At 31.7% G+C, this 26,091-nt stretch overlaps 2 protein-coding genes across 3 annotated transcripts in view; both read left to right on the top strand.

Annotated features, from left to right (window-relative positions):
• LOC139518155 (putative ankyrin repeat protein RF_0381) overlaps window positions 1-17,870 on the top strand; it is a 60,877-nt gene extending 43,007 nt beyond the window's left edge. Inside the window, exons 12-17 of the mRNA XM_071309847.1 lie at window positions 5,234-5,293; window positions 7,464-7,562; window positions 9,141-9,239; window positions 15,232-15,300; window positions 15,797-15,895; window positions 17,766-17,870. Of these exons, the coding sequence (XP_071165948.1) occupies window positions 5,234-5,293; window positions 7,464-7,562; window positions 9,141-9,239; window positions 15,232-15,300; window positions 15,797-15,895; window positions 17,766-17,870 (531 nt within the window). The remainder of the gene's footprint in view (window positions 1-5,233; window positions 5,294-7,463; window positions 7,563-9,140; window positions 9,240-15,231; window positions 15,301-15,796; window positions 15,896-17,765) is intronic.
• Window positions 1-26,091, top strand: part of LOC139516381 (uncharacterized) — a 341,046-nt gene that overhangs the window by 251,367 nt on the left and 63,588 nt on the right. The gene's annotated exons all lie outside the window — the stretch shown is intronic.

Below are 26,091 nucleotides of genomic sequence, written 5' to 3'. Positions count from 1 at the left end.
TCTAAAAGATCTTTGGATTTTTTTAGTATTCAAATCTGATTCACGCCACCTCTAGAATAGGCATTTTCACAATAACTATAAAGCCCGTCTTTGATTGCTGATAAAATAGATTTTGATAATTTAGAAAGAAGTTTCGTGGAGCACTTAGAAGACCCATCAATATTCCATTGTTTGGAAGGAGCCAATATTCTTAACATATTCCATTTTATAGAGGTTTAGCATTCTTTTAATTTTGGTTCTTGGGTAAGAGACATTATTATGAGAAGGTAAACAGTGTTCAAACAGATTATCTCTAAGTTGTTTTGTTAAATTTACAATCAAGGAGGAAAAAGTGTTCTTCATCGTCCAGCAAGTGGAATAACTTACATATTGTATCCCTTCTAGCAATTTTATAATATCCACTATTTTCTATTTCTAAATTATGACCACTTACTTAGTGAAGCATTTGAGTTTACAAGTTTTTATTCTATTTTCAAATATATTCTTATATATTTTATAAATTAATTTTAGAACTAGGGCTTTAAAGAGTCTAATTCGTTCAAGTCCCTGGAATTATCAACTTTATCTAAAAGACCTGCGTTGAGTGAATAAACTCATTATAGATGCAAGGACTAAAATTTACAAAATTTAAAAAGGTTCGCAAAATATCTTTTAGCTATAAAAATTCTTGGCAAATGTATACCAAGAATATGTATCATGCAATTTTAGCAGTTTTGACATGTTATACACAGGACAAAACGTGATTTGATTAAAGGACCATAAAAATGTTTTATTTTTACTTTTTTATTTTTTTTACTGACAAATTTTGACTGTTAATTGACTGAAATTTTCCAAACTGAAGATAGTATATTTGTTTTGAAAAGCATTTCTTTCTTTGAATAATTTCTTTTTGTAAGAATTACTCTATTGTGAGATACAAGAAAATTTCAATTATGATTAGCATTTTTAATGAGCATTTATTCAAAACTAAAAATAAATAGGTGATCGATTGAAAAAGTATAGTCTGTTCAATGATTTCTCATGCAGGACTGGATTTAGCTCCTGATTTAAAATTTGACAAAAAGAAAGATAAACCAAAATATTTTTTTTCTTAAACATGTAATGATATTTATAGTTTTCTGAATAATAATAGATTGTACAACTAATATTAAACTTTATTAACATTTTTTTTTGTAAAAGGATTGATATTAATCATTTTATTTTGTTAAAAAAAACAGCCTTGAATTTATTTGCTTCGTTCAACATATCATTTGCATGATTATACATGAAAGTTATAATTGATAATAATGCATTTAATAATGAAAGTGAACAATTAAATACAATGTTCATCATGTACAATAACTTTTTCATTACTGAAATAATTATTATCTAAAGGATTTTTTTGTTTTTTTAAATGCTGTTCAAAAGAGGGACGAAAGATATCAAAGGGACAGTCAAACTCATAAATCTAAAACAAACTGACAACGCCATGGCTAAAAATGAAAAAGACAAACAGAAAAACAATAGTACACATGACAAAAACATAGAAAACTAAAGAATAAACAACACGAACCCAACCAAAAACTAGGGGTGATCTCAGGTGCTCCGGAAGGGTAAGCAGATCCTGCTCCACATGCTGCACCCGTCGTGTTGCTTATGTGATAACAAATCAGGTAAATAGTCTAATTCGGTAGGTCACATTCAGGAAAGGGAAGGGGATTGTAGTTACGACGTAAGGAACATATCCGATATCATTTGTGATACGGTTATTCCATAACGGTCAACCAACTCGTGATGACGTCCGTAAAATTTACGAAGGGATGATTTCAACTTCACCATTTGGAACTCTTGGTTTAATAGCTTCCTTGTGAGCAGCAACCCTCTATCAAGAAAATCATGAAAAACTTATCTTTGATTTTGTTGTCATTTCTGATTAAGATTCTTAACCAAGAAGAGTTCAAAGAATATGAAACAAAAACAAAAAAGAAAAATATACAAAACTGAATTAACAAATAAAAAATCTTTTTTTTTATATTGAAAGACAGAAAAATCAACAGATGAAATAAATTAACAAAGACTAAAACAAATTTATTCTACATTTAAAAAAAAGGGAAATGTCAATTTTAGGAGAAATCTGATTTACCTGTACAGGTAAATTTTAATGAAACATACAAGATGAAAATGTCATTCCTGATTGTTTTCAACAGGTAACATAATTAGATAAAACATCAACTTATGACCCCAATAAATGACCAATATCTCAAGATTGAATACCCAATAAATGGCCACCATTAGATGTTGTCACAGGTTGTACTGTACTGTACACAGGGGAACTATTGAATTTAAAAATTTCGATTAGTTTAGCAGTTTTTTCTCCACTTGCAAAATTTCCTGATAGGTCACACTAAGTGATGTTATGATTGACAAACTTAATTTTAAATCATGCCAACATATCTATTATCATCTGTTACACAATTACGGTCAACTAATGAACGATAATAAAATTGAGAATGGAAATGGGGAATGTGACAACAACCGACCATAGAGCAAACAACAGCAGAAGGTAACCAACAGGTCTTCAATGCAACGAGAAATTCCCGCACCCGGAGGCGTCCTTCAGCTGGCCTCAAACAAATATATACTAGTTCAGTGATAATGAACGCCATACTAAACTCCAAATTGTACACAAGAAACTAAAATTTAAAATAATACAAGACTAACAAAGGCCAGAGGCTCCTGACTTGGGAAAGGCGCAAAAATGCGGCAGGGTTAAACATGTTTGTGAGATCGCAACTCTCCCCCTATACATCTAGCCAATGCAGAAAAGTAAACGCATAACAATACGCACATTAAAATTCAGTTCAAGAGAAGTCCGAGTCTGATGTCAGAAGATGTAACCAAAGAAAATAAACAAAATGAAAATAATACATAAATAACATCAGACTACTACCAGTTAACTGACATGCCAGCTCCAGACTTCAATTAAACTGATTGAAAAATTATGTCTTCATCATATGAATATCAGGCACAATCCCCCCCGTGAGGGGTTAATATCATACCATCATAACATATATGAGAAGAACATAACCCGTGTTATGCCAACAACTGGTTTATTAATAATAAATGTGTTTAGTTCCGATGCAAAGACCCTAGAAGTGAATCAATATTAACGCCAAAATATGCAATCTTTATTGACCTGACAACAGTATCGTAACTATTTCCCTTCTTAATAAGTCTATTTAAAGGTTTTGTTAGCTTTTGAGGTGAATAATGACATTTTTGTGCTTCATAAAGAATATTTCCATAAAATATTGGATGTGAAATACCTGAACGTATAAGAAGTCTGCACGTTGAACTATATTTCCGAATGATGTCCTTATACCGATGATAAAATTTAGTAAATGTTTTGACTAGTTTGTGATATCGAAAACCCTGGTGTAATAATTTTTTAGTAATACATAAATTTCTCTCGTTAAAATCTAAAACTTGCTACAAACACGAGCGAATCGTATAAGTTGAGATATTAAACACCGTAAGATGGTGACAAGGGAACGTCACCATCTTAAAATGGATAATTAACGATAGGAAATGAGAAATCATCTCTTTTATCATACATTTTAGTATTTAGCTTTCCGTTAATGATATACATATATATCAAGATCGAGGAAAGGGCAGTGGTCATTGTTAGTATTAGCTTATTTAAAGTAAGTTCAACAGGATAAATTTCTTTAGTATACATACTGAAGTCGTCATTATTGAGAGCCAAAATATCATCCAAATATCTAAAAGTATTATTAAATTTGTGTATCAGAGGTTGTTTCGATGGGTTTTTGCTGATTTTTGTCATAAATTGTAACCCATAGCAATACAAAAACAGGTCCGCAATAAGTGGTGCACAGTTAGTCCCCATTGGAATTCCGATAACCTGACGTTATACGGAATCTCCAAAGCGAACAAAAATGTTATCTAGTAAATATTCAAGGGCAAATATAGTATCAAAGCATGTCCAATTGACATAGTTTATTGGTGTATTGCTACTAAAAATGACCTAAAAGAGTTTGAACATATATATTCACATTCGGACTTTTTAAATGCCCATTTAATTAGGTGTGTGAATTTTTTCTTAATGAGAACGTGAGGCAATGTGGTATATAGGGTAGAAAAATCTAAACTTTGAACAGATTCAAAATCCAATATAAGCATGCAATTTATCAAGTACTTCCAACAAGTTTTTGACACTCCAAAAGTAATTAATTCCACTATTTTCGAAGGCCTTATTTGAACAATTTATTATGAGGTTTTTGGTTGTACCAAGTGTACTGGTAAGAAGAATAGATAATTTAGTAGTGGAAAAATGGCTTGAAGACGAAATAAATCTATTTTTGTAAGGTGTGTTGTGTAGTTTCGGAAGCCAATACATAGTTGGGGCTTTCATTGTTTTGGTTCTGCTTGTAAAGCGGTAGCTGAAAGTTTATGTTTGTTACAGATGTTGTTTTCTGAAAATGGAGTCTGAAAATTGGAATGTTGGTGTATTGGTGATTTCTTTTTGTAGAACTTCAATGTAAAATGTGCGTCAAACAATTATAATATTGTTAGCAGCTTTATCGACCGGGACAAAAACAAATTCCTTGGCTAGTTCTTTTAGTTTATGTTTGATACGAGAAATAGGTTTATTGTGGTTATTGTTAAGAGTAAAATGTTCTTTAAAATGTTGAATACGTATATCAACAATGTTCATTACTGAATTAAAAAAAGAGTCCAAAGATTTTTTTGTCAGCTTTTTCCCGTTTTATCCATTTCAAACAGTAAGTACGGAGTGAGTCGTTGATGATACCACGACACTCATTCCAATTAATAATTGACGGGGGACGATATTTAGGTCCTTCACTGAGGAATGATTTTAACTCTCGGTCTTGAACGATGTTAAGATCTCCTGTTATAACATGGGAAATGGGTCCATAAATGTATTCGGAATTACTGCAATTACATGAAGTAGGTGTATTTTCACTGATATTAACATCTTTACACAATTGGCTATAATTAAACACAAAGTTCCGACTAGATTTCTTGTAAATATAACAAATAAGGGGGAGCTCAGATAAGACTTTTTTCCGAACCAACGTTCAGCTATTTCATGTCCTATCTGATGCAGTTTAAATTTGAGTATTGATATTTTTTACGTTCTCATAGTGGTCATGATAAAACCAAATATGAATATTTTCAAAAATATATTATGTTTTGTATTTCTGTAAAGGATGATTCACCTTTATCTCAAGCTGCGTGTAATGGAAAAGTTGACATGGTGACACATTTGGTTAGTTTAGGTGCAGACTTATCAGCTAGACATGATAAGATAAGCTCAATATGCATACTTAAAATAGAGAACGGAAACGGAACATGTCAAAGAGACAACAACTCGACCAAAGACAACAGCCGAAGGCCACCAATGATTATTCAATGCAGCAAGAAAATACCGCACCCGGAGGTGGTCCTCAGCTGATCCCTAAATAAAAAATCAGTGGAAATAGACGTCACACTAAGTTCGGCTTTATAACTATTTTGATCTGAGCGTCACTGATGAGTCTTATGTAGACGAAACACACGTCTGGCGCATTAAAGTATTATCCTGATACTTTTGATAACAATAAACTCCCAAATACATAAATGAACTTTAGTTAAAAAACATACAAGACTAACAAAGACTAGAGGTTCCTGACTTTAGACAGGCGCAAAAATGCGGCAGGGTTAAAGATGTTTTGTGACATATCAACCCTCCCCCTATACATCTAGTCAATTTAGAATAGAGAAACATAGCAGGAAATCTTTTTGTGTTACATATTACTGTTGCATACAAGTGGTTATATCTTATTTAATCTTATAATTTGTCTACACATTTGACCATGATGAATATCATCTTTATTTAGTTAGAATTATATTTATAGTTTCCTCGTTTGCTATAAATATTGCTCAGTAAAAACAAATTAGCGAAATATAAATCCTTTGAATATCTCGAAAATACAGAATGACATTTTAAACATTGAACGTACAGATGAAAAATTATGGATAAAAAGTAATAAATATTTAGTTGCTTTATTCGAAATATTGAAGGCTCTGAAATTGGCCACTTATAATCAAATACCAGATAAAAATGATAGAATTTAACGTATTAACAACAATTCCAGATTAGTTTAGCAGTTTTTTTCTTGACTGGCAATAGAGCAAATTTAAATTTTCTGATCAGTCAGATTAAGTGGTGTTATATTTCAAAAAGATAATTTTAATTCCTGCCAACAAATGTATGTCAACTGTTACACAAATGCGGTCATTTAAATAAGGATAAGACTTTGTTCCGCACGACAGTTCAGTTATTATTACTCCGAGGAAAATTCAAAGCGGAAATCCCTAATCAAATGGCAAAATCAAATGATAAAACACATCAAACGAATGGAAACTAACTGTCATATTACTAACTTAATATAGGCATTTTCAAATGCAGAATTTAGTGGCTTGAACCTGGTTTTATAGCGCTAAACCTCTCACTTGTATGACAATCGCATCAATTCAATATTATTTACAACGATGCGTGAACAAAACTGGCATGATACGTAAAATGGTCAAAATAGGGGCATGGCAGTAATCACTGGGTCACAATCTCAATTAGAACAAAAACAAAAAAATATTTAACAAAGAAGCACAAAAAGCATCTATCAAATTTAACAACCACATTCAATGCTTACTTATATATGTATTTCAAATCAACCCAAAAGAATTGAAATATATGAAGTCCTGTGACTGCATTCACATCAACTCTAGTGCAGCGTCGAGTCTTTGACGTCAGAATGTAAACGTCACACAGGAAGAAATATAAAATAATATTATCGTTCAAATTATTTTTAATAATATAATTTCGCATTGGGAATGGTGGTATATAGGTTTGAAAAATCAAAACTTTTGTTAGAACTTATTTCAGAAAAAGACCGAGATTAAGAATTATCCATTAGTTCTTTAGAATATTTAAGAATCCAAATATGTTTAATACCACTACGCGAGTAAAATTGTTTTGTCGTTCAAATTATTTTCAAAGTTATAATAGAAAAATAACATAATGACATAATAATAGAACGATAACATAATGGTGGGATCTTTAAAAGTACAGAGACAAGTCATATGTACCAATGAAATACAAAAAAATCACAAGTACAAAACACATAAGCAAAAGATAAATGATAATACAAACAACACATTGACCGGATGTTTAAGTACCGAGCCACGTCAAATCGATATCACAGTAAACAGACAAAACAGTAAAAGTAATATTATTAATAAAACACAGACAAATAAAAGAACAATATAACACGTTATTAAGATGATAAACTGATGCAGAGTTAGTTCAAATATTGTTGATAGTATTCCGTTCTGATAGTGGTCATGGTGAAACAAAAAATAATCCTTCAAAAATGAATTATTTTTATTGTTCTTTAAAGGGTGATACACCTTTACATCAAGCTGAGTGTAATGGAAAAGTTGACATGGTGAAACTTTTGGCTAGCTTAGGTGCAGACTTGTCCGCTAGAAATGATAAGGTAAAGTCTTTATTTTATCAATATGCATACTAAGACATATGAAGATGTTGTGTGAGTGTCAATTAGACAACTCTCCATCCAAATAAAAATTTATAAATGTTAACCATTATAGGTCAATGTAAGGCCTTCAACACGGAGCCTTGGCTCACACCGAACAAAAAGCTATAAAGGGCCGCAAAATTACTAGTGTAAAACCATTCACACGGGAAAACTTGCATCTTTTTGTGCTACTCATTACTGTTGTATACTAGCTGTTATATCTTACTCTTAAATGTTCAATTCTACGAATTTGACAAAGTGATAATTCAATTAATTTGAGCAGCATCTTTATTTAGTTATAATTATATTTATAGTTTCCGCGGTTCATATTGCTTGGGAAAAATATCATTAAACGAAATATAAATTATTTGAATATCTCGAAAATACAAACCGACATTTTACAGATTTAACTGAAAAATGACAAATCATGGATATGTTGTTGACCATATGAGTATTTGAACCATGACCGTATGGGTACAGTTCATGGATGGTAAACTTCCAACTAACACTGTACACCATTACACCATACATTTTACACGTTTGCACTATACAGCTGACACATTCTATCTACACCATCCGAAATTACCCATAGTGCAATTTAATTTCAGAGAAAGTGTGTGACTACTAATTAATGTATTTATTTGAAAAAAAAACTTTGATCACAGTATTGTAAAATAATGTATAAAATCGAAAATCAGATCTTATAAATATTTTGCATAGTTTTAAACTTTGACAACCACACTTTATATACATGTTACAAAATAACACCACCCTTACACCATGCACTTTCTACCATTGCACCATATAACCATACACCATTACACCATACACTGTTGTTTTTTTTGGAAGTTTACACCATCAAAGGGTTGTTTCTACTCATATGATTGAGGTAATTAATAAGTGTACTATTAATACTTAACTGTTGTGTGTCGTGACCATACGCCAATGTCTAAATACTCAAATGGTCCGGAACAGATATAAAGTAATACATATAAAGTAGCTTTATTGCAAATGTTAGAGCCTTTTGTCAGTTAGAGATACATGTAAATGCGTGTACCGACGAGAAATAATAAACTGCACGTATTTACTACTATAACATTACAAAAAAATAAATTGATAATATTCTGTAAAATTTCTGAAACATGAAGAAATAATTGCGCTTACAGTTTATTATTTTTTTTTCAATAAATATGACAGAGGCAACTATTGAATTCAAGAAATCCGATTATTTTATCATTTTTTTTTCACTGGCATCAGAGCAAGTTTAAATTTTTGTGATAAGTCACACTAAGTTATGTTATAGTTGACAAATTAATTTTTAATCATGTCAACATATCTATTGTCATCTGTTACACAACAACGGTCATCTAAGCATGATAAATAAGAGTAAGACTTTTCAGAACCACTGTTCCGCTACTTCATGTCCCATCTTATGCCGTTTAATTTCAAATATTGTTGATAGTATTCCGATCTGATAGTGGTCATGGTGAACCCAAATATGAATCCTTCAAAACTGTATTATTTTGTTGTTCTTTAAAGGGTGATACACCTTTACATCAAGCTGTGTGTAAAGGACGAGCTGACATGGTGAAACTTTTGGTTAGTTTAGGTGCAGACTTGTCAGCTAGAAATGACAAGGTAAGCACTTTGGTATCACTATGCATACTTACTTCTTTTTTATGTTTCACAACATTGTTCCAGCCTAGTGATTATATCTTACTCTTATAATTATAAAGTCTTCACATTTGAAAAAGTCGTAATTCAAAAATGATGAGTAACATCTTGATTTAGTTAGAATTATTATTGCTTATTGAAAATATTTAAAGGTTCAGCTCAGACAGTTGGTGTGTATATATTTAGTTCCTTAATTGTAGTTAAAATATGTTATGTATGTTGTCAGGCTGCTTTTCAGAAAGTAGTTGTATAATTTTCTTACAATGTATCAAAATGACAGAGGGGTGAATTGTTTCTAATATTACAATATAAAAATATTTACCAAACCACGTAAAATATTAGTTCAAGTAGAAGTGGTTTATATGAAGCAAAGATAAAAGTAGATGTGTTTTGTGTGAGTTCTGTAGCGAATATTTTATGCACATTTTGGACGAGAACAAGTTGATAATAAATCAATTAGGTATGTTCTGTGATGGTTTTGTTAGATGGGGACATAAGGTGGCCTCCCGGGTTCTCACGGAACTACAGCAGAGTTCTTTACGTACAAAAATCGTAGCGATTCTTTTATACGAGGCATTAAATTTTCCCCTATAGTATGGTTTTCATCATACGATGCCGTTTCGAGTATGGGAAAGGGGGTGGCTGATGAGTATCCTTATCTTCACTGACTCAAATGAACGTAATGCTTGAAATCTGATGAACTAAGGCAACAATAGTTTACCGCTTTTAGAATTTAGTAGAATAAAGCTATTAAGGTAACACAGTTTACTTGAGGAAATCATATAACCGCCACCAGAAGCAATACAGGATGCGCCGACACAATAAGCGCAATCTGCTTTGTATGAATTGCATTCCATGTGGAGATCTGCTTTAGTCTTCCAATTCCCTAGATAAGCTAACATATATGTAAGTCAGCTTTTGCTACAGTTACTTTGAACCTTTTCGGAACACATGGGAAAAAAGATATTCATCGGTGTGATGTTTGCAAAACCCTAGTTTCTTTCTAACGTTAAGTGTCAACAAACTATTAAAAGAGATGAATGTGTCATTACAAGGTTTTAACAAATGTGGTCGTAGTGCTAAGACCAAATTGAACCCTTAACAATGTGTTTAAAAATGACAATTATTATACAGGCAGTTTAGAAAATACCTACAGTTTTCATAAATTTCACATAATGCTAAAAATACTTTTTTTCGGGGAAAAAGATCCAGTAATAGTGATTTTATATAAGTTTTTTTATGAAATGTAAGATGCCTTAAATTAGATTTAAATTCATATGCAATCGCATTTACAAGTTTGTCTTTATGTATTGAAATACCGCCTAAATTTGACTATTGATTTAAAAACTGAGTTAACTGTTATCAATTGTAAAAAATTAATTTAATCTTTCACACTTTAATTTTTTTTAAAGAAAATATATGATAAGTTCAGATTTCAAATATTTTATAAAACTGCATAAGGTGACCGATTGGTCCACGTAGTCTGACTTCTGTATGACTAACCTGTTAACAGGGATGTTACGAGTTCGACCCCCGCATGCAGCAAGTAAACTTGACTCCATTCACTAAGTATCATACGATTGTCAGTGTTCCTGTCGATTGTCGATGGTTCTCGCTGGGCACTCCAGCTTATACCAACAATACTATCTAGGAACTAGTAGTAAGATGATGTCCTATTAAATTGTAAAATATTTTCAACGAGTTCACTGAGTAAATGAATGCAAAATATTTAGATTGGCAACAAGTCATCATATACACTATATTGTATTGATTCATGTCACGCCAAATAATGTTGCTTATAGATGAGAGTCTTTTGAAATATAATTTTTTGATACTTTAAATTCAAACTTTTATCTTTTGCTTGCAAAAGTGGATATTTTATAAAAATATGTTCTAACTGGATTTCCGGAGGAAAAATTGTTTATTGATGTGGAAATGAACGGCGGGTGATCATCCGGACGGTCGAGTGCCAAAAACTGTCCGTGTATTTACGATATATTACAAATTTAGATATGATTTTTTTTTTTATCTCTGACTATATTAAACTCAGGCTAAAACACATTGGATAGAAAGTACGCCTTACTTTGAGCCTCGATTTTTATTATATTCATTGTTATCTAATATGGTTATGCGGAGTATAGTGTGCACAGTTTTCTCTGCTTTTGAAATCTTTGTGTTTAAACCGGTCCTGATTTTATTTCTACAGCCACACTGTACTAATTGAATGTCAAACCTGACGTTTAATACCTAGCCCACTTAAAATTTGCGTGATAGTGAGAGTGGGTACGTATATTTCCGCTCTATACTGTCTTTGTAGATGATAGTTAACTTAGTTAACTTACCAAGTTAAACTATTGACTTAAACGTTGCAGTATCATGATTTCGTTAGTGTATATTAACTGCTTCATACCTTGATCTTTTCCTATATATTCACTGGGGTAAAGCTGATGACCGTAACTGCATTCACGGTCATCCCAAGATGTCGGATGAAAAATTAAGTCAGTTGCAGTATTGTCTGTTAAAGTGTTTCTATATCATTTTCTTTACAAATCATACATTGAAACGATGTAAATTTATAAAAGAATCACTCGAAAATCACTAATTACTTCCGAGAAATGTGCATGAAACGGGAAATTTGATTTGAAAAAATCGTTAAGATGACCGTAAATCATAATCAAAATATTTTCAAGATGACCGTAACATAAAACAAGGATGACCGTGATTGTAAAAAGATGACCGTAACTTGTAATGGATGACCGTAATTTGTAAAGACTGACTGTAATTTATATAGGACGACCGTAACTTTTATAGGATGACCATCAATTCTAAGAAATATCCGTATTGTATTCAAAGCTTTTCTGTTGAGTTTGTCGATCTCAATACGGGCTCGGTTAGCGGATATAAATATGTTTCATAAATTTCTTTTTTTAAACTATAATATAATTGGCCATATTTAGGATTTATAACAATGATAGTAAATTGCATATTTCTCGTAAACAATGAAATATTTATTGATATCGACGTTAAAATTTTAACACAAATTGACAGCGATACGACGAAAATTTGAAGAAACATGAATGTGTCCCTAGTACACGGATGCCTCATCTACACTATCATTTTCTATGTTTAGTGGACTATGAAAATGGGATAAAACTGCAATTTGGCATTAGAATTAAAAAGATCATACCATAGGGAAAAAGTGTACTAAGTTTCAATTTTATTTAACTTGAAGCTGGACGAACGGACAAACAAACAGACGAACGGACGAACGTACGCACAGACCAGAAAAACATAATGCCAATAAACGGAGCATTAAACACATTAATAATACATACGAATATTTGGTAATCGAGCCCATGTGTATGGTTCCAGAGGAAGCAGATTAAAATCATAATTTGTCTTGATATATGCAGGCGGAAACACTTTTGAAATAGAACAAAAATATTTAAGCTCTGTGTTTATCGAGAAAGCGATAAATGTTAACTGTAATGTTTGATATAGTAACAAAATTTTAGAAAGTTAATAGAAATAAATAAAACGACAATTTTCTTATTTTAAAAACACCATTTGCATAAGTTTTCAATGTATCTATTACATAGTAATGCAAAACAATAAGATATCAAGTCGACGACTTGGTTCTTATCGGGGCCTTTTATAGCTGACTATGCGGTATGGGCTTTGCTCATTCTTGAAGGCCTTACGGTTACCTATAGTTGTTAATGTTTGTGTCATTTTGGTCTCTGGATAATTGTCTCATTGGCAATAATACCACATCTTCTTTTTTATATATAGTATCTATAAGTTGGATGTAGAAAATGCATAACCTCCGATTCTTTTTTTTTTATCACAGACGGAGAGCATACCATTCTTTAGTTCAGAAATTTTCGTGTCTGCCCTTCCATTATGTGAATCAAGAAAAAATTCCCTAAAACAGGTAACGATTGTATCGAAAAGAGAAAAATCGAGTGCACCTTTTTATGTTAGGGCATGTTTGGGGTGTATATTTTGTCTTCAAAACGTACAAAGCAAGAGTATTTTATATAGCATCTCGCTTCAGATTCTATCATTATTATATATCAAAGCTACAGGTTGACTTTATAACGTAAAAAAATGACAGTACGAAAAGATGAAATATATGGGTAAAGTGAGATACCTATCTAATGAATCACAAAAACAGAGTAGGTGTGTTCAAATAGCTATTTTTTCTAAAAGTACTTGACGACAGTCTTTTAATTTGGATGATGAAAAATGGATATCTTCGAAAAAATATGATTTTCTTTTGTGTGATAACTAGGGTTTATAATCTTCAACCACTGAAAATGTTTAGTCTGCCCTTCCACGAAATATTTAATTAGAATTTTTTTAAATGCTTAAGAATTTTCAAAAATTCCATCTGACATCCGAACAGACAATATTTTAAAGTTTAATCAATGCAGACAAGATCATTAACTAATGCTTATTAGCTAGTAGATACATTTGTCTTTTAAAATATAACTGACATATAACGATCGATCGTAATGGTGCTATGTGGATAAATTTATCAGTTTTCAAGAAAAAAATTGGCAGAGCGTCATCCCTACAATGGCTTCCTTTTCTACGATTGTGAGCATGAACTGGCGTAATGTGGAGATAATTTTGAAGAAGTAGAATCCTGACTGTATGAATAACATTTCTGTATATATACAAATTGACAAAGTCCCGCCTTGTGATACGCTTTTCGTACAATACTATTTTAAGGATCTACTTTGCTGGAGCTCACCTTCACTAGTTTATTCGAATGATATTTTCAAAATATTTCTGTTATTTTATTTGCACGACAAAATGAAAGACGATATAATGTCAATGGGTGTACCTGCAATTTTTTGGCATTTTTAAAAATGTGTATTTATTATATGCCATTAAAAGGAATCCCAGAAACAAAAAAAAAAATCTTTTGTCGAGCAGTTGAAGGCTGTGCACCGCATTTTTTTCTTTATGCTTGTAAGGTGTCATTTTATCGCGCTTTTGTAGCATGTTTTCCCTTCTTGTTCATTTGCATGTCTTTTGGCAAATTCATTTTAAAAATTAAACCCTCCACTGTAAAAAAGATACATATGGTAATCTTTGCATTTGAAGCACGTCTTATTTTTTTCTACCTATAGGATAAAACTCTCATATTAATATGTGTATACCAACACGATTAATCATTTCGGATACAAAAAGATAGTTATATAAATACGGATATTTCTTAGAATTGAGGGTCATCCTTTAAAAGTTACGGTCATCATTTACAAATTACGGTCATCTTAAAAGCAGTTACGGTCACCCTTGTTATGAATCGCTGATTCTGTTACGGTCATCTCGATTGTGATTTACGGTCATCTTGGCGATTTTTTCAAATCGAATTTCCCGTTTCATACACATTTCACAGAAGTAATTAGTGATTTCCGAGTGATTCTTTTATAAATTTACATCGTTTCAATGTATGATTTGTAAAGAAAATGATATAGAAACACTTTAACATACAATACAGAAACTGACCTAATTTTTCATCCGACATCTTGGGATGACCGTGAATGCAGTTACGGTCATCAGCTTTACCCCAGTGATATTGACACAAATGGACGACTTCACACTAAAAATCCTTGTATAGATATAGCCAAATCATTTCGGTGACTTTTCTTATTATCTCCCTTTACTGTAAAAAAAAAGTATATTATATCATAATTAATAGTTATCGAAGGTACCAGGATTATAATTTAGTACGCCAGACGCGCGTTTCGTCTACATAAGACTCATCAGTAACGCTCATATCAAAATATTTATAAAGCCAAACAAGTACAAAGTTGAAGAGCATTGAGGATCCGAAATTCCCAAAAAAAAGTTGTGCCAAATACGTCGGAGATAATCTATGCCTGGGATAAGATCAATATGAGGAAAAACCAACAATAACGATAATATGTATATATATATACAGGGGAAGACTCCACTGGGTTTATTTGAAGAGTACTACACCACAACCCATTGGTACACGAAAGACGACAAGGTATTATGCATTTCAACAAAATAATTGTATAATCAGTATTTATAAAGTATGAGTTGTAATGTATAGATGTACTTAAGGTGTGTAAAGAACTGTTGTTACTTTATATTACAAACCTTTAATTATTAGTTATATGAAGACTGACATGATAAGTGTGTAACTACATCATATGAAATGTTTATAATATCTAAATATAAAAACGGTGAAGTGTCGGTTTAGTTGCAATGTGCAAAATGATGTATATGTTCCTAAATTTAGTGGAAAACTGGTCATTTCATAACAACTTTTTTAAATATAAAAATATGATTTTGTATAATTGCCAATGAAACAACTCTCCAACAGAAAGCAAATGGCATATACGTTAGCAACATAAGACTTCAACGATGAGCAAACATTAACTTGTATTTCATTTAAATATTGATTCTCATATACTTCAGTTCTCACATTGTTCTTGTTGAAGGTTATATATGATGCATGGTTATAGCTGATTTTCTTTCAGGGAGGTTCGCCTTTGCACCAAGCAACGAACCAAGAAGAACAGAACAATGTAGAACTTTTGGTCAGTTTAGGAGCCAATTTGTCAGCTAGAAATAATGAGGTCAGCAGGCTTAACTAACATACAAATGTTTTATCATACTTTTATTCTTCATTCTATCCATTTTGAGAAATAGTGTGTATATTAGTTGATTTCAAAAAGATTCTAAATCATACTAACCGAATTGTGTTATACGGGAAATACATTACTAGTACAATAGAATTCAATCAATACGATGCACATATTGTTTATATCATAATAGATCGTTTGCACAGACTATATAACACATCAAAATAAATAAAGTTCAATTATATTTTGATCCTTATGAGAGAAAAGTATTTCAGTCGTGCAATACTAAGAATATAGTTAAACATTTGTTTTAAAAGTTGTAACTGTCCTTGAACAAGTTGTCAGTAACTGCGAGTACTCTCAAATATGTACCTTTTTAAAGTTAGAAGGAAGGACGTATATATACTATGTCACGTCAGGTTTTTGTTTTTGTTTGATGTTTTTCGGTGTATTGATCTGACAAGTTAAGCCTTTTTCAACTAATTTTGATAGCTTGTTCTGATGTTGTTTTGTAACATAACTGTATCAGGTTAGGCGGAGGGTTGAGCGCTCACAAACACTTTTAATCCCACAGCATTATGTATGTACATGTCCCAAGTCAGGAGCCTGCACTGAGTGATTGTTGTTGGTTTATATCTGTTATATTTGTTTTTTTTTCTAAATTGTTTTGTTATAAATAGGCCGTTGGTTTTCTCAATTGAATAGTTTAATATTTGAAATGTCGAGTACTTTTATAGCCGACTATATACGATATGTGTTTCCTTATTGTTGAAAGTCGTACGGTCGTACGGTTTCCTATATTTGCTTCATAGGCAATGTCTCAGAAAAAATTCCCTGTATACCTTTATATAACACATGGCACTCAACTCGCGATTTAGAAATATGTCAAGCGATGACGAAATTCCGTTATATTCCGATTTCTCGGCTAGCAACCCCACTTAAACTTGTTATTTTGTAAATCTAAATTGATTTATCTTCACAATGGTGTATAACACGCCTACTTTTGTTCTCGGAATCATCCGTAGCAATCCTACCCAAGTATGTCAATCGTAATTATTTTGTCAGCCTACACACAATTGGCAATAAACGTCTCGCTGTAAATGATTAATTATAAAAATTATTTCAGATAAACTGTTTTTTTGTGGTATGTCTTATAAGTCACAAATGTTCGTCAATGTCATTAAGTGTTATATAAAGGTATACAGGGAGTATTTTTTTCTAAAGAGCCTGTGATTTGCTAACATCAATTTTGTTGGATAGTTGTCTTATTGGTAAACACACCACATCTTCTTATTTTTTTTATCGATAGTGTTCAGAATGTTGGAAAGTATTTAATATTTGTATCATACCATAAGTATGAGTGCCAATGATAGACCTCCCATTCAAGTCACAATTTATAAAAGTAAACCGTTATAGGTCAAAGTACGTTCTTCAACACAGAGCCTTTGTTCACACCGATCAGTAAGCTATGAAAGGCCACAAAATCACCAGTGTAAATCCATTCAAACGGGAAAACCAAAGGTCTAATATATATACAAAACGAACAACGAGAAACTCTTATGAACCACATCAACAAACGACGACTACTGGACATCAGATTCCTGACTTAGGACAGGTGCAAACAATTGCAGCGGGTTTAAATGTTTGAAAAGGTACAAACCTTCACCAAAATCGTTTTTTAAATGACTATGTTGAATGTTGGTAAAGCTCCTTGTGACATTGCGTCTAGTTGATTGAAAAATAAGATAAAAACATTAAACAAATATAGAATGGACATGAAAACTCTTTTACATATGTAACAGCTTTATATTTAGACTAAATTTGAATTCCATACAATGCGTTGATCAATATTGTATATCGCCAGGGGGATACACCTCTTCATCAAGCAGTAGGGAATGGTCAACTGACCATGGTGAAAGCGTTAACATGTCAGGGAGCAGATATAACAGCTATGAATAATGAGGTTTGATTTCATTTAACTTTCTTATACGGTTATATTCTATATGAAACTTTGGCAAAAAAAAGAAATGTTACATTTGTTTTTGATTTTGAAAATCACATATATTAATTTTAAATGTTTCAAGATTAAAACTAGAAACCTGAATGATTGATATATCAAATTTTCTTATTTAAAAAAAAAATCGGAAATACATTGTACGTAACGTCATTTTCGGATTTCAAACAAATAACGATGTTTCAAAAGTTTACCTTTATAGAGACGAATCGAGTTGCCTTTCTTGTCATTTATAATGTCGAACACTATTGTTAACCAAGGTCGCAAAATTTAAAACAAAATAAAAAAGTTCCATGTAAACCATTGCCTCGTCTACGTCAAAACAACTTTTATATAATAATCAATAGTTATCAAATGTACCAGGATTATAATTTAGTACGCCAGATGCGCATTTCGTCTACATAAGACTCATCAGTGACGCTTATATCAAAAAAGTTATAAAGCCAAACAAATACAAAGTTGAAGAGCATTGAGGATCCAAAATTCCAAAAAGTTGTGCCAAATACGGCTAAGGTTATCTATTCCTTGGATAAGAAAATCCTTAGGATTTCGAAAAATTCAAAGTAAAATTTTCTGCGAAAAGTCTTCTATATTCATAAAAATCAGACATTATATGAATTAAAACATCATATATTCAGTTAAATATGTGTGAAGTTTCCATGGGGAGATAACCTAAAACATTATTCTTTTGACTTGAATAAAGACTTTTTGATAGAAAAAATGATTATTTCCCCATGGAAATTTCCTATAAACATATTTTTGAAATTAAAACTATATGAAAGCTTAGTTTGGACATTTGTATAACAATTCAAAATTACAACATTTCACCTTTAGCATGACAATGACTATAAAATAACTATACAAACGGACAAACTGAATTTTCACAACAACATTAAAGTTGATAAAAATCATATAGGATTGCAAGTATTTTTAATTTTATCATCTTGCTCTTTCACATTTTGACTCAACAGTTTGTTCAAATTCTGAATAGTTGAATAGTTTGGGTTTACAAAACAAATTGCAATTTGGTACGAATTTTGAATGAGTTGCAATAGCTGGAGAGCTCCACTTACAGTCAAGTCAAGGTAATTGTTCCCATCTCAAATGTTTATGTAAGAGTTATGATAAACATTTGATTTTGCTGAAAGCATCAAACACAGTATATTTTCTAACTCGTGGCGTTTTTGCCTTTTTAAATGTTCATGATTTATCTCATCAAAGATACTAAAACAGGTTTTAATTACAAATAAACGAATAAAACAATTAAATGATGATTTTCCAACTATGGAAATCACACAAACATCTCAGAATAGTTTTTAACAAAAGTTTTCCTCTTCATACCTGTTCCTTAATACTTATACCGTGTGTTGAATTCTAAAAATTACATATGGTATCAAACTGAAGATATGTTTATATATTTTTTTATTGTATTTCACGTTAAAATGCAATATTTTTATTGGCTAATACGAGAGTGTTAATTTACTCTATCACATGGCTGAGCGGGTGACATTTTTGTGAATTACACCCTCTCGTCTACACCAATCAAAAATCAATAATATAAAGGACAATGGATTGAATTTACATCAAGTTATTGAGGACATGCTTTTATGTTCTACGTTTTGGCTCATATCATATTATTTGACTGTCAAAATAAAAAAAATAAAACATCTTGCTTCACCTTAGTTTATTTTTCTAATATTCGTAACGTCGTTATGACCGTGACGTTATAGAAAATTCATCTATAAAAGACAATAATGATAGGACATTCAGTATGATAAATTAAATAACACACAAATGAGAGGGTGATAGAGCAGATTGGCTTCGCCGTTGTGAATAACTTTTTCTCAGGGTACCAATCTACTCTATCGCCTTCTCAGCTATGTTTTATTTATATAAAGACATTATTATTTATCTAAATAAATCACTACTAGATACATCAGACAACATCAAGTAAACACCAGATAAGACGACTGTGTAAAATACATTTACATGATTTATTTTTAATAGATAACTGTGCTGAAGAAAGAAAATTGTAAATCTTATCTTAACAAATTTTAACGAATAAGCAATTAATTACTATTTAAAAAATAATTCTTTCATGTCATGCTCTATTCTCATTTTAACATGGGTAGGCATTATATTTGTTGATATTTTACACTGAGCGTTAGCGAGGTGTAAAATGTGGTCAAATATAATGCCTACCCATGTTAAAATGAGCATAGAGCATGACATGCAGGAATTATTTCGATTCTAATAGGAAAAATACAGTATTTTTATAGGTCGAAGCGTACGAAATTACCGTAAAAATGTTTGGCTGTTCCCGTTTCCTCTTCGGGGAGTCTGTGCATTGCATTTAATATTTGATAAGTTTAAAAACTACGAGCAGGATAGATATATGTTGTTTCATAAACATATATTATAAAAGTTTATGTTAGCTGCCTAAATGTATATATTTTAAAGGATAACGATGGAAATAACGTTAATTTAAACAGTAAGTTTGTGCGCATGTGTCAAGCCTATTTTGTGCTCATTAGAACACGGCTTTGTTTACAAAGCGTAATAAGGACGTCATATTAGAATCATTGTTAAATGAATAATATGGTAATAAAATTGAAATGTGAATGTAAAACTGTGTGGTAGGATATGGTAAGGATTGATATATTGATACAGCATTCTGTTTAAAAGTAATTGTAAATACTGATGTTCATTGAAAGAAGTCTTAAATTATCTCTTTGAAATGAGTTAACTGCATGCAGGACTATTACATACCATGTTCGAAATAAAAAGTTGAAGTTTAAGTTTTATATGTCATATCTATGAACAACAGTATACTACTATTGCCTTTTTTTTTGTCGTGCTGTTGTCTATTAGTATAAGACTAATGGCTTTGATTGCCATTTTGGTATTTTCTCACTTTTTTTCTTATCCGTATCATTTGAAATTACAGGGTATGACTCCATACGAATTAGCCGAAGTTGCATTTAAGCAACATAAAGACAGCATCTTTTCGCGTGGATTCCACGAAACATTGGATTATATAAAGGTATTTTCATACACCTACATATACAATATATCTTGTCATATATAATTGTCACCCGATTAATACATTTTAGAACTAACACCCGAATTTCCTTGTAAAATACAGTAATGTTTCGAATGCAAGTAAACATTGAGTTTTATGTAAACATTTCAAAAAAAAAATTAAAGAGAGGATATTACCACATTAGTTACTAACAACCTCAACCACCTGTCTCCCAATCCAAGCCAAACTAGCTGTGTAACAGTTCCGATATGTCCAATATTTCCAAACACACATGCTAATGTTACTCCTACTATAGATCTTCATATTCTTTCATCATTCTGAAGCTACAATACCTAAAATCACATGTTCCCTTAAAAAGTTCATATTCCTTAAATGAGATGATAATAACTTGTTTAAATCTTTCATATCACTCAACAGCTTTTGTCTTCAGACAGATTTCGCAATATTTTTGCGTTTTTGATTTCAATGGTTTTTGCATCCTGCAGTTTGGATTCGAGCGCCAGGGATGAGTCAGTTTTATGTTGCGGAAATCTGAACCTGACATTATGGAACGCCACAGCTGTCTTATGTGGAACTCTGATATTACTTTATGTTGTTTTATTATTACTTAATGATATTTTGTCTTTACTTAATATGGTTTTGACATTACGTAATGATGTTTTAATATAACTTAATATGGAATAGTCATTTCTTAATGGTATTTCGATATTACACGATATGATGTCGTATTGACCTGATATAGTTTTGTCATTACTCAATATGGTTTTGTCATTACTAGATGTGGTTTCACAATTTTTTGATATGGTTGTGTCATTAGTCAATGTGGTTTTAACATTACTTGATGTATATGTGACTTAACGTAATGTAGTTGTTTCATAACATGATGTGGTTTTGTTATTTCGTAATGATGGTTTGTCTATTCTTTATATAGTTTTAACATAACGAAATGATGGTTCAAATTTGACGATTTTACACTTCTTGATGTGTTTGTTTCATTATTTGATCTGGTCTTGTCATTCTTTGATGTGGTCCTGTCATTCTTTGATGTGGTACTGTCATTCTTTGATGTGGTTATCCCATTACTTGATGAGGTAAAACCACGTCACCAATGCGGGAAAACCTGTTCTATTTTTAGATAGATTTCCATGTTGTATGTGCCTTGAATGCGTGTGGCCATCCATTTAATAAGTGTTCAAATTAAAGTTCGGGTTACTGTTCGAGTTAAACTTTGAGTTATTTTTCGAATTTAAGTCATGCTAAATATTAAAGTTCTAGTTAGCATTGAGTTTCGAGTTGTACTTCGAGTTTGAGTCACATTTAAAGGCAGAGTTCTAGTAACAACTTTGAATTTTAGTCACTTCTTGAGGTAGAGTTTGAGTAAGATTCGAATTTAAGTCTCATTTACATTAATTAAGGTTTCGAATTGAAATTCGAGCTATTTTACATGTCTTTTTGATTTTGTAATTAAAATTTCTATCCCGAACAAGGGCTTTTGCTCGGGCTTCCGAAAAGAGGGCTCCGGGATATATGCGTACTAGATAAACAATGTTACAGTATACAAAACGCAGCATAGGAGTTGAAATAAAATTAGATGTGGTGTGATTGCCAATGAGACAGCTATCCACCAGAGTTTAAATGCAATGGATATAAAAAAAATTATATAGGCAAACGTACAGCCTTCAACACTCTGTAGTCAGTTACAAAAGGCCACCTTGCACTATGTGAAAAAAAATCAAACGAAAAAACAAATATGACACATATGTATACAACAACAACAATTGAACTTCATGCTCCTGACTTGGGGATACATAAAGAAAGTGCATGTGACCGAGTTTACCATGTATTTTAGCGATAAATCCTAACCTAACATCGGACTGTAACAGTATTGTAACAGCACAACACGAGAAAAAAATGTTAACTATACAAAGTGATGCCCCGCACTCCACTCATTTAAACGCTTATACCCAAAAAAGGAAAAAGTTCAATTATTCACTAAAAGAGGAAAAATAATAAAAAGAAAAAACCCTGACCACTTGCACACTTTCAATACATGTACAAACAGCTAGCAGAGTGATAAATTCCTAGCATCCAAACTGTAGGAGGAGTTACCTGGAAACGCCCTACTTATGCAAGTTACTTTCCCAAAATGACAAAGTTCAACTTTCTCCAAAACATGCAAAAAGAGCACATATTAATACAAATTAAACTCTGACCATATGCAGTACACCTTCAATATATGTACAAACAGACAGTAAAGAGAACACTTCCCAGGATTCAAAATGTTGGAGGGGTTATGCGGAATAACTAATATTCATAATAGAGGTTTCCCGATTTGCTACGTATCAGGTACGATTGGTACGTAACACAACCGTTGGTGCAGTTTTTGAGATATCATTTAATGCATGAGATTATTGTATTCATCATGATGAATTAAAGAAATCGAATTGCATATCAGCGATAAAAACATAATATTTTATTTAAATACGATTTCACTGCTTCTACAACACTTTGTTCGTGATTTTATACGAGAATTTTTATGTTGGACACAAGAGAATGAATCAAACAGTTCTTACTTGAACTGAGTTGCATTAACCTTTAGATTTTAAATATAGATTTGCGTTTCTGTTTGTTTGGCTTTGATTTTGTTTTGTGTATATTTAGAAAAAAAAGAATAAAGAATGTTTTCTAATACTTAAATAGAATTTTGAATAATTAGAAATTTTCTTCTTGTTCTTTTATTACTATATCATTAAATATTGCGAGTAAAGTTGTGTACTGCACGAGCTTGCGAGTAGTAAATATAATCTGCGAGGGATAATGTTAAGCAATGTCCATCCATTAATCCTTTTATCGTACAGCAATTGTAGAAAAACTGATTACGGTTAAGTTGGCGCTATTTTTGCACTAATGCAATATGAATATGTCTTTCTAACTCTTGGTATTGTTCTACGGGAAATACTATGTTGCTATTAAATGTTTTTTGCACCATTGACAACTGATTTCTGGACTCAAAATGAAGAATCATTCCCATCGGTTGGCCAAGTTTTCTAGATAATTTGTTCAGGTTTATATGTATCATGAATAGGATCTTACCAAAAATGCTTTAACTGTAGGTTTCTTATTTTTCTCACTCGCCTTACTGCGAAAAAGATATATGAACTGTTGTGTTTTACAAAAGGACATGTTTCTAAAAATTTATATAGCATAGTGATTTAAGGAGTATTTTTTTTAAGAAAAACTTCTAGTCAGAGGGTACAGTTAAGTGATAGTTGATCATTTTTCTTTTTTCAATCTCTATCTTCCATATTTTGCTATACACTAACAAAAGTAAAAACATTGCCATTTAAGGGCAATAACTTTTATACGTAAACAACTGACAATGCCATCTACACAGATACAAGTTTCTATCAATCGAGGGCAATAACTACAATTATAACAAGTCGACTGATGATTAAGAATTGCTGATCACTTTTGATTTTGAAGTAATTCTCTGTCTATTAAAGATTTCAAGATAATAAGCCGTACTTTGACCTTTAATGGTTTACTTTTACAAATTGAGACATTGATGGAGAGTTGTCGCACTGGCAGTCATACCACATCTTCTTATATCTAGTATATAGAACAGAAGCTGATCTATGCTACAGGGACTATTTTCTATCTGATCACGCCATATCACAAGTTTATTTTATTCATACTTAATCACTTTTCACTCGATTATTCTTCCGAAAAACAATTTCTTATTAACATGACTGAGAAAATAACCGGTTTTTTTGTATCTTTAAGAGAAAATAACCGTTGCATTCATAACTTTTTATAGTCATGTCTATTATAATCACCTGGCTATTAAATTTGCTTTAAATTTTAATCATTATTGAGGTCAATTTATTTTGTTAAAATAAAAGTTATTTGATCAACTTTTCTTAAAACCTAACTTAAAAATACAAAACTTAAACACTTTATATTTATGAAAAGTTATTACGAACAAGATTTATATAGGTTTAAATTTGTCTTATAAGTTAGCTTCTTTTTGTTTGTGAAGTTTTAGGGAAAATAACTCTTAACTACAAACCTTTCGTACAACGGTTACTTGCAACGGTTGATTAAATGCATAATCGAGTGCACACCGGCAATATTGTTTATTATGAATACAAGAAGTAACCACATGAAATCAGTACCAAATTACAGTTAAAAATTCTCAAAATAATTCTGTATATGATTCATAAAACATACGTTAATACTAAGTGTATACATCAATTATTTCCAAAAGTTAAATGACGGCTCCCACTTCGTACTACAGTTGGTAGGGTAGCAAAAAGGGAAACCTCTAATGGGACGGAGAGGCGGACGCACGGACAAAGGTTAAACACTATGCCCCCAACTTTCAGGTGCGGTAAAGTTATGGTGGCTTAAAAAACAGTTTCAATTGGCTGACTCAATGGATTGGTATGACTGGGTAATTTAAATCCATCGGGGTGATCTCGGGTTCCTCAGAACGGTAAGAAGATTCTGCTCAACGCGTGGCACCCCTCGTGTTATTCGCGAAATTACAAACCGAGCGATTTGGTTTTATTTGGAAGTTCACGTTCGAGTGAAAGATGAAGGTATTATGGTTACGACAACTGGAATATGTCCGTCGTCACATGTGAAACAGATATTCCAAAAAGTGTATTCAATTAGTGCGAGGTAGATCAGAGAATTCAATTGATGAAAAGCAAAAGATTGATATTCGTATATATATATATATGTTCAAATGATCATTCACGCTAAAAACAAATCGGAGAATTCCTATTTTATAGAATTTATGCTTTGTCGCTTAGTCCAAATTCCCCTGCCCCGATTTTCCTGTACTTAAGTATTAGTCTTTTGATTTGTGTCGAGTCTGCGACATCAATTTAGCGGTAGGGAGACACAACAACATCGTCGAAAGTGGCGTCATTTAATTAGGAACCTTTTATAGCTTACTATGTGGTATGGGTTTTGCTCATTGTTGAAAACCATACAGTTTTGCTTTAGTTAAATAAAACCGAATTTAAACTGTTTTGACATGATACATTTGTTACCTCCTTGAAGTGTTTTAAAACTTGTGCAGGAGTTTTTCCTCAATATCAAGAAAAAGCATCTACAGAAAAACCA

Source organism: Mytilus edulis, chromosome 3 (assembly GCF_963676685.1).
Source record: "Mytilus edulis chromosome 3, xbMytEdul2.2, whole genome shotgun sequence".
Lineage (NCBI taxonomy): Eukaryota > Metazoa > Mollusca > Bivalvia > Mytilida > Mytilidae > Mytilus > Mytilus edulis.
This window is presented reverse-complemented; position numbering and strand designations above follow the sequence as displayed.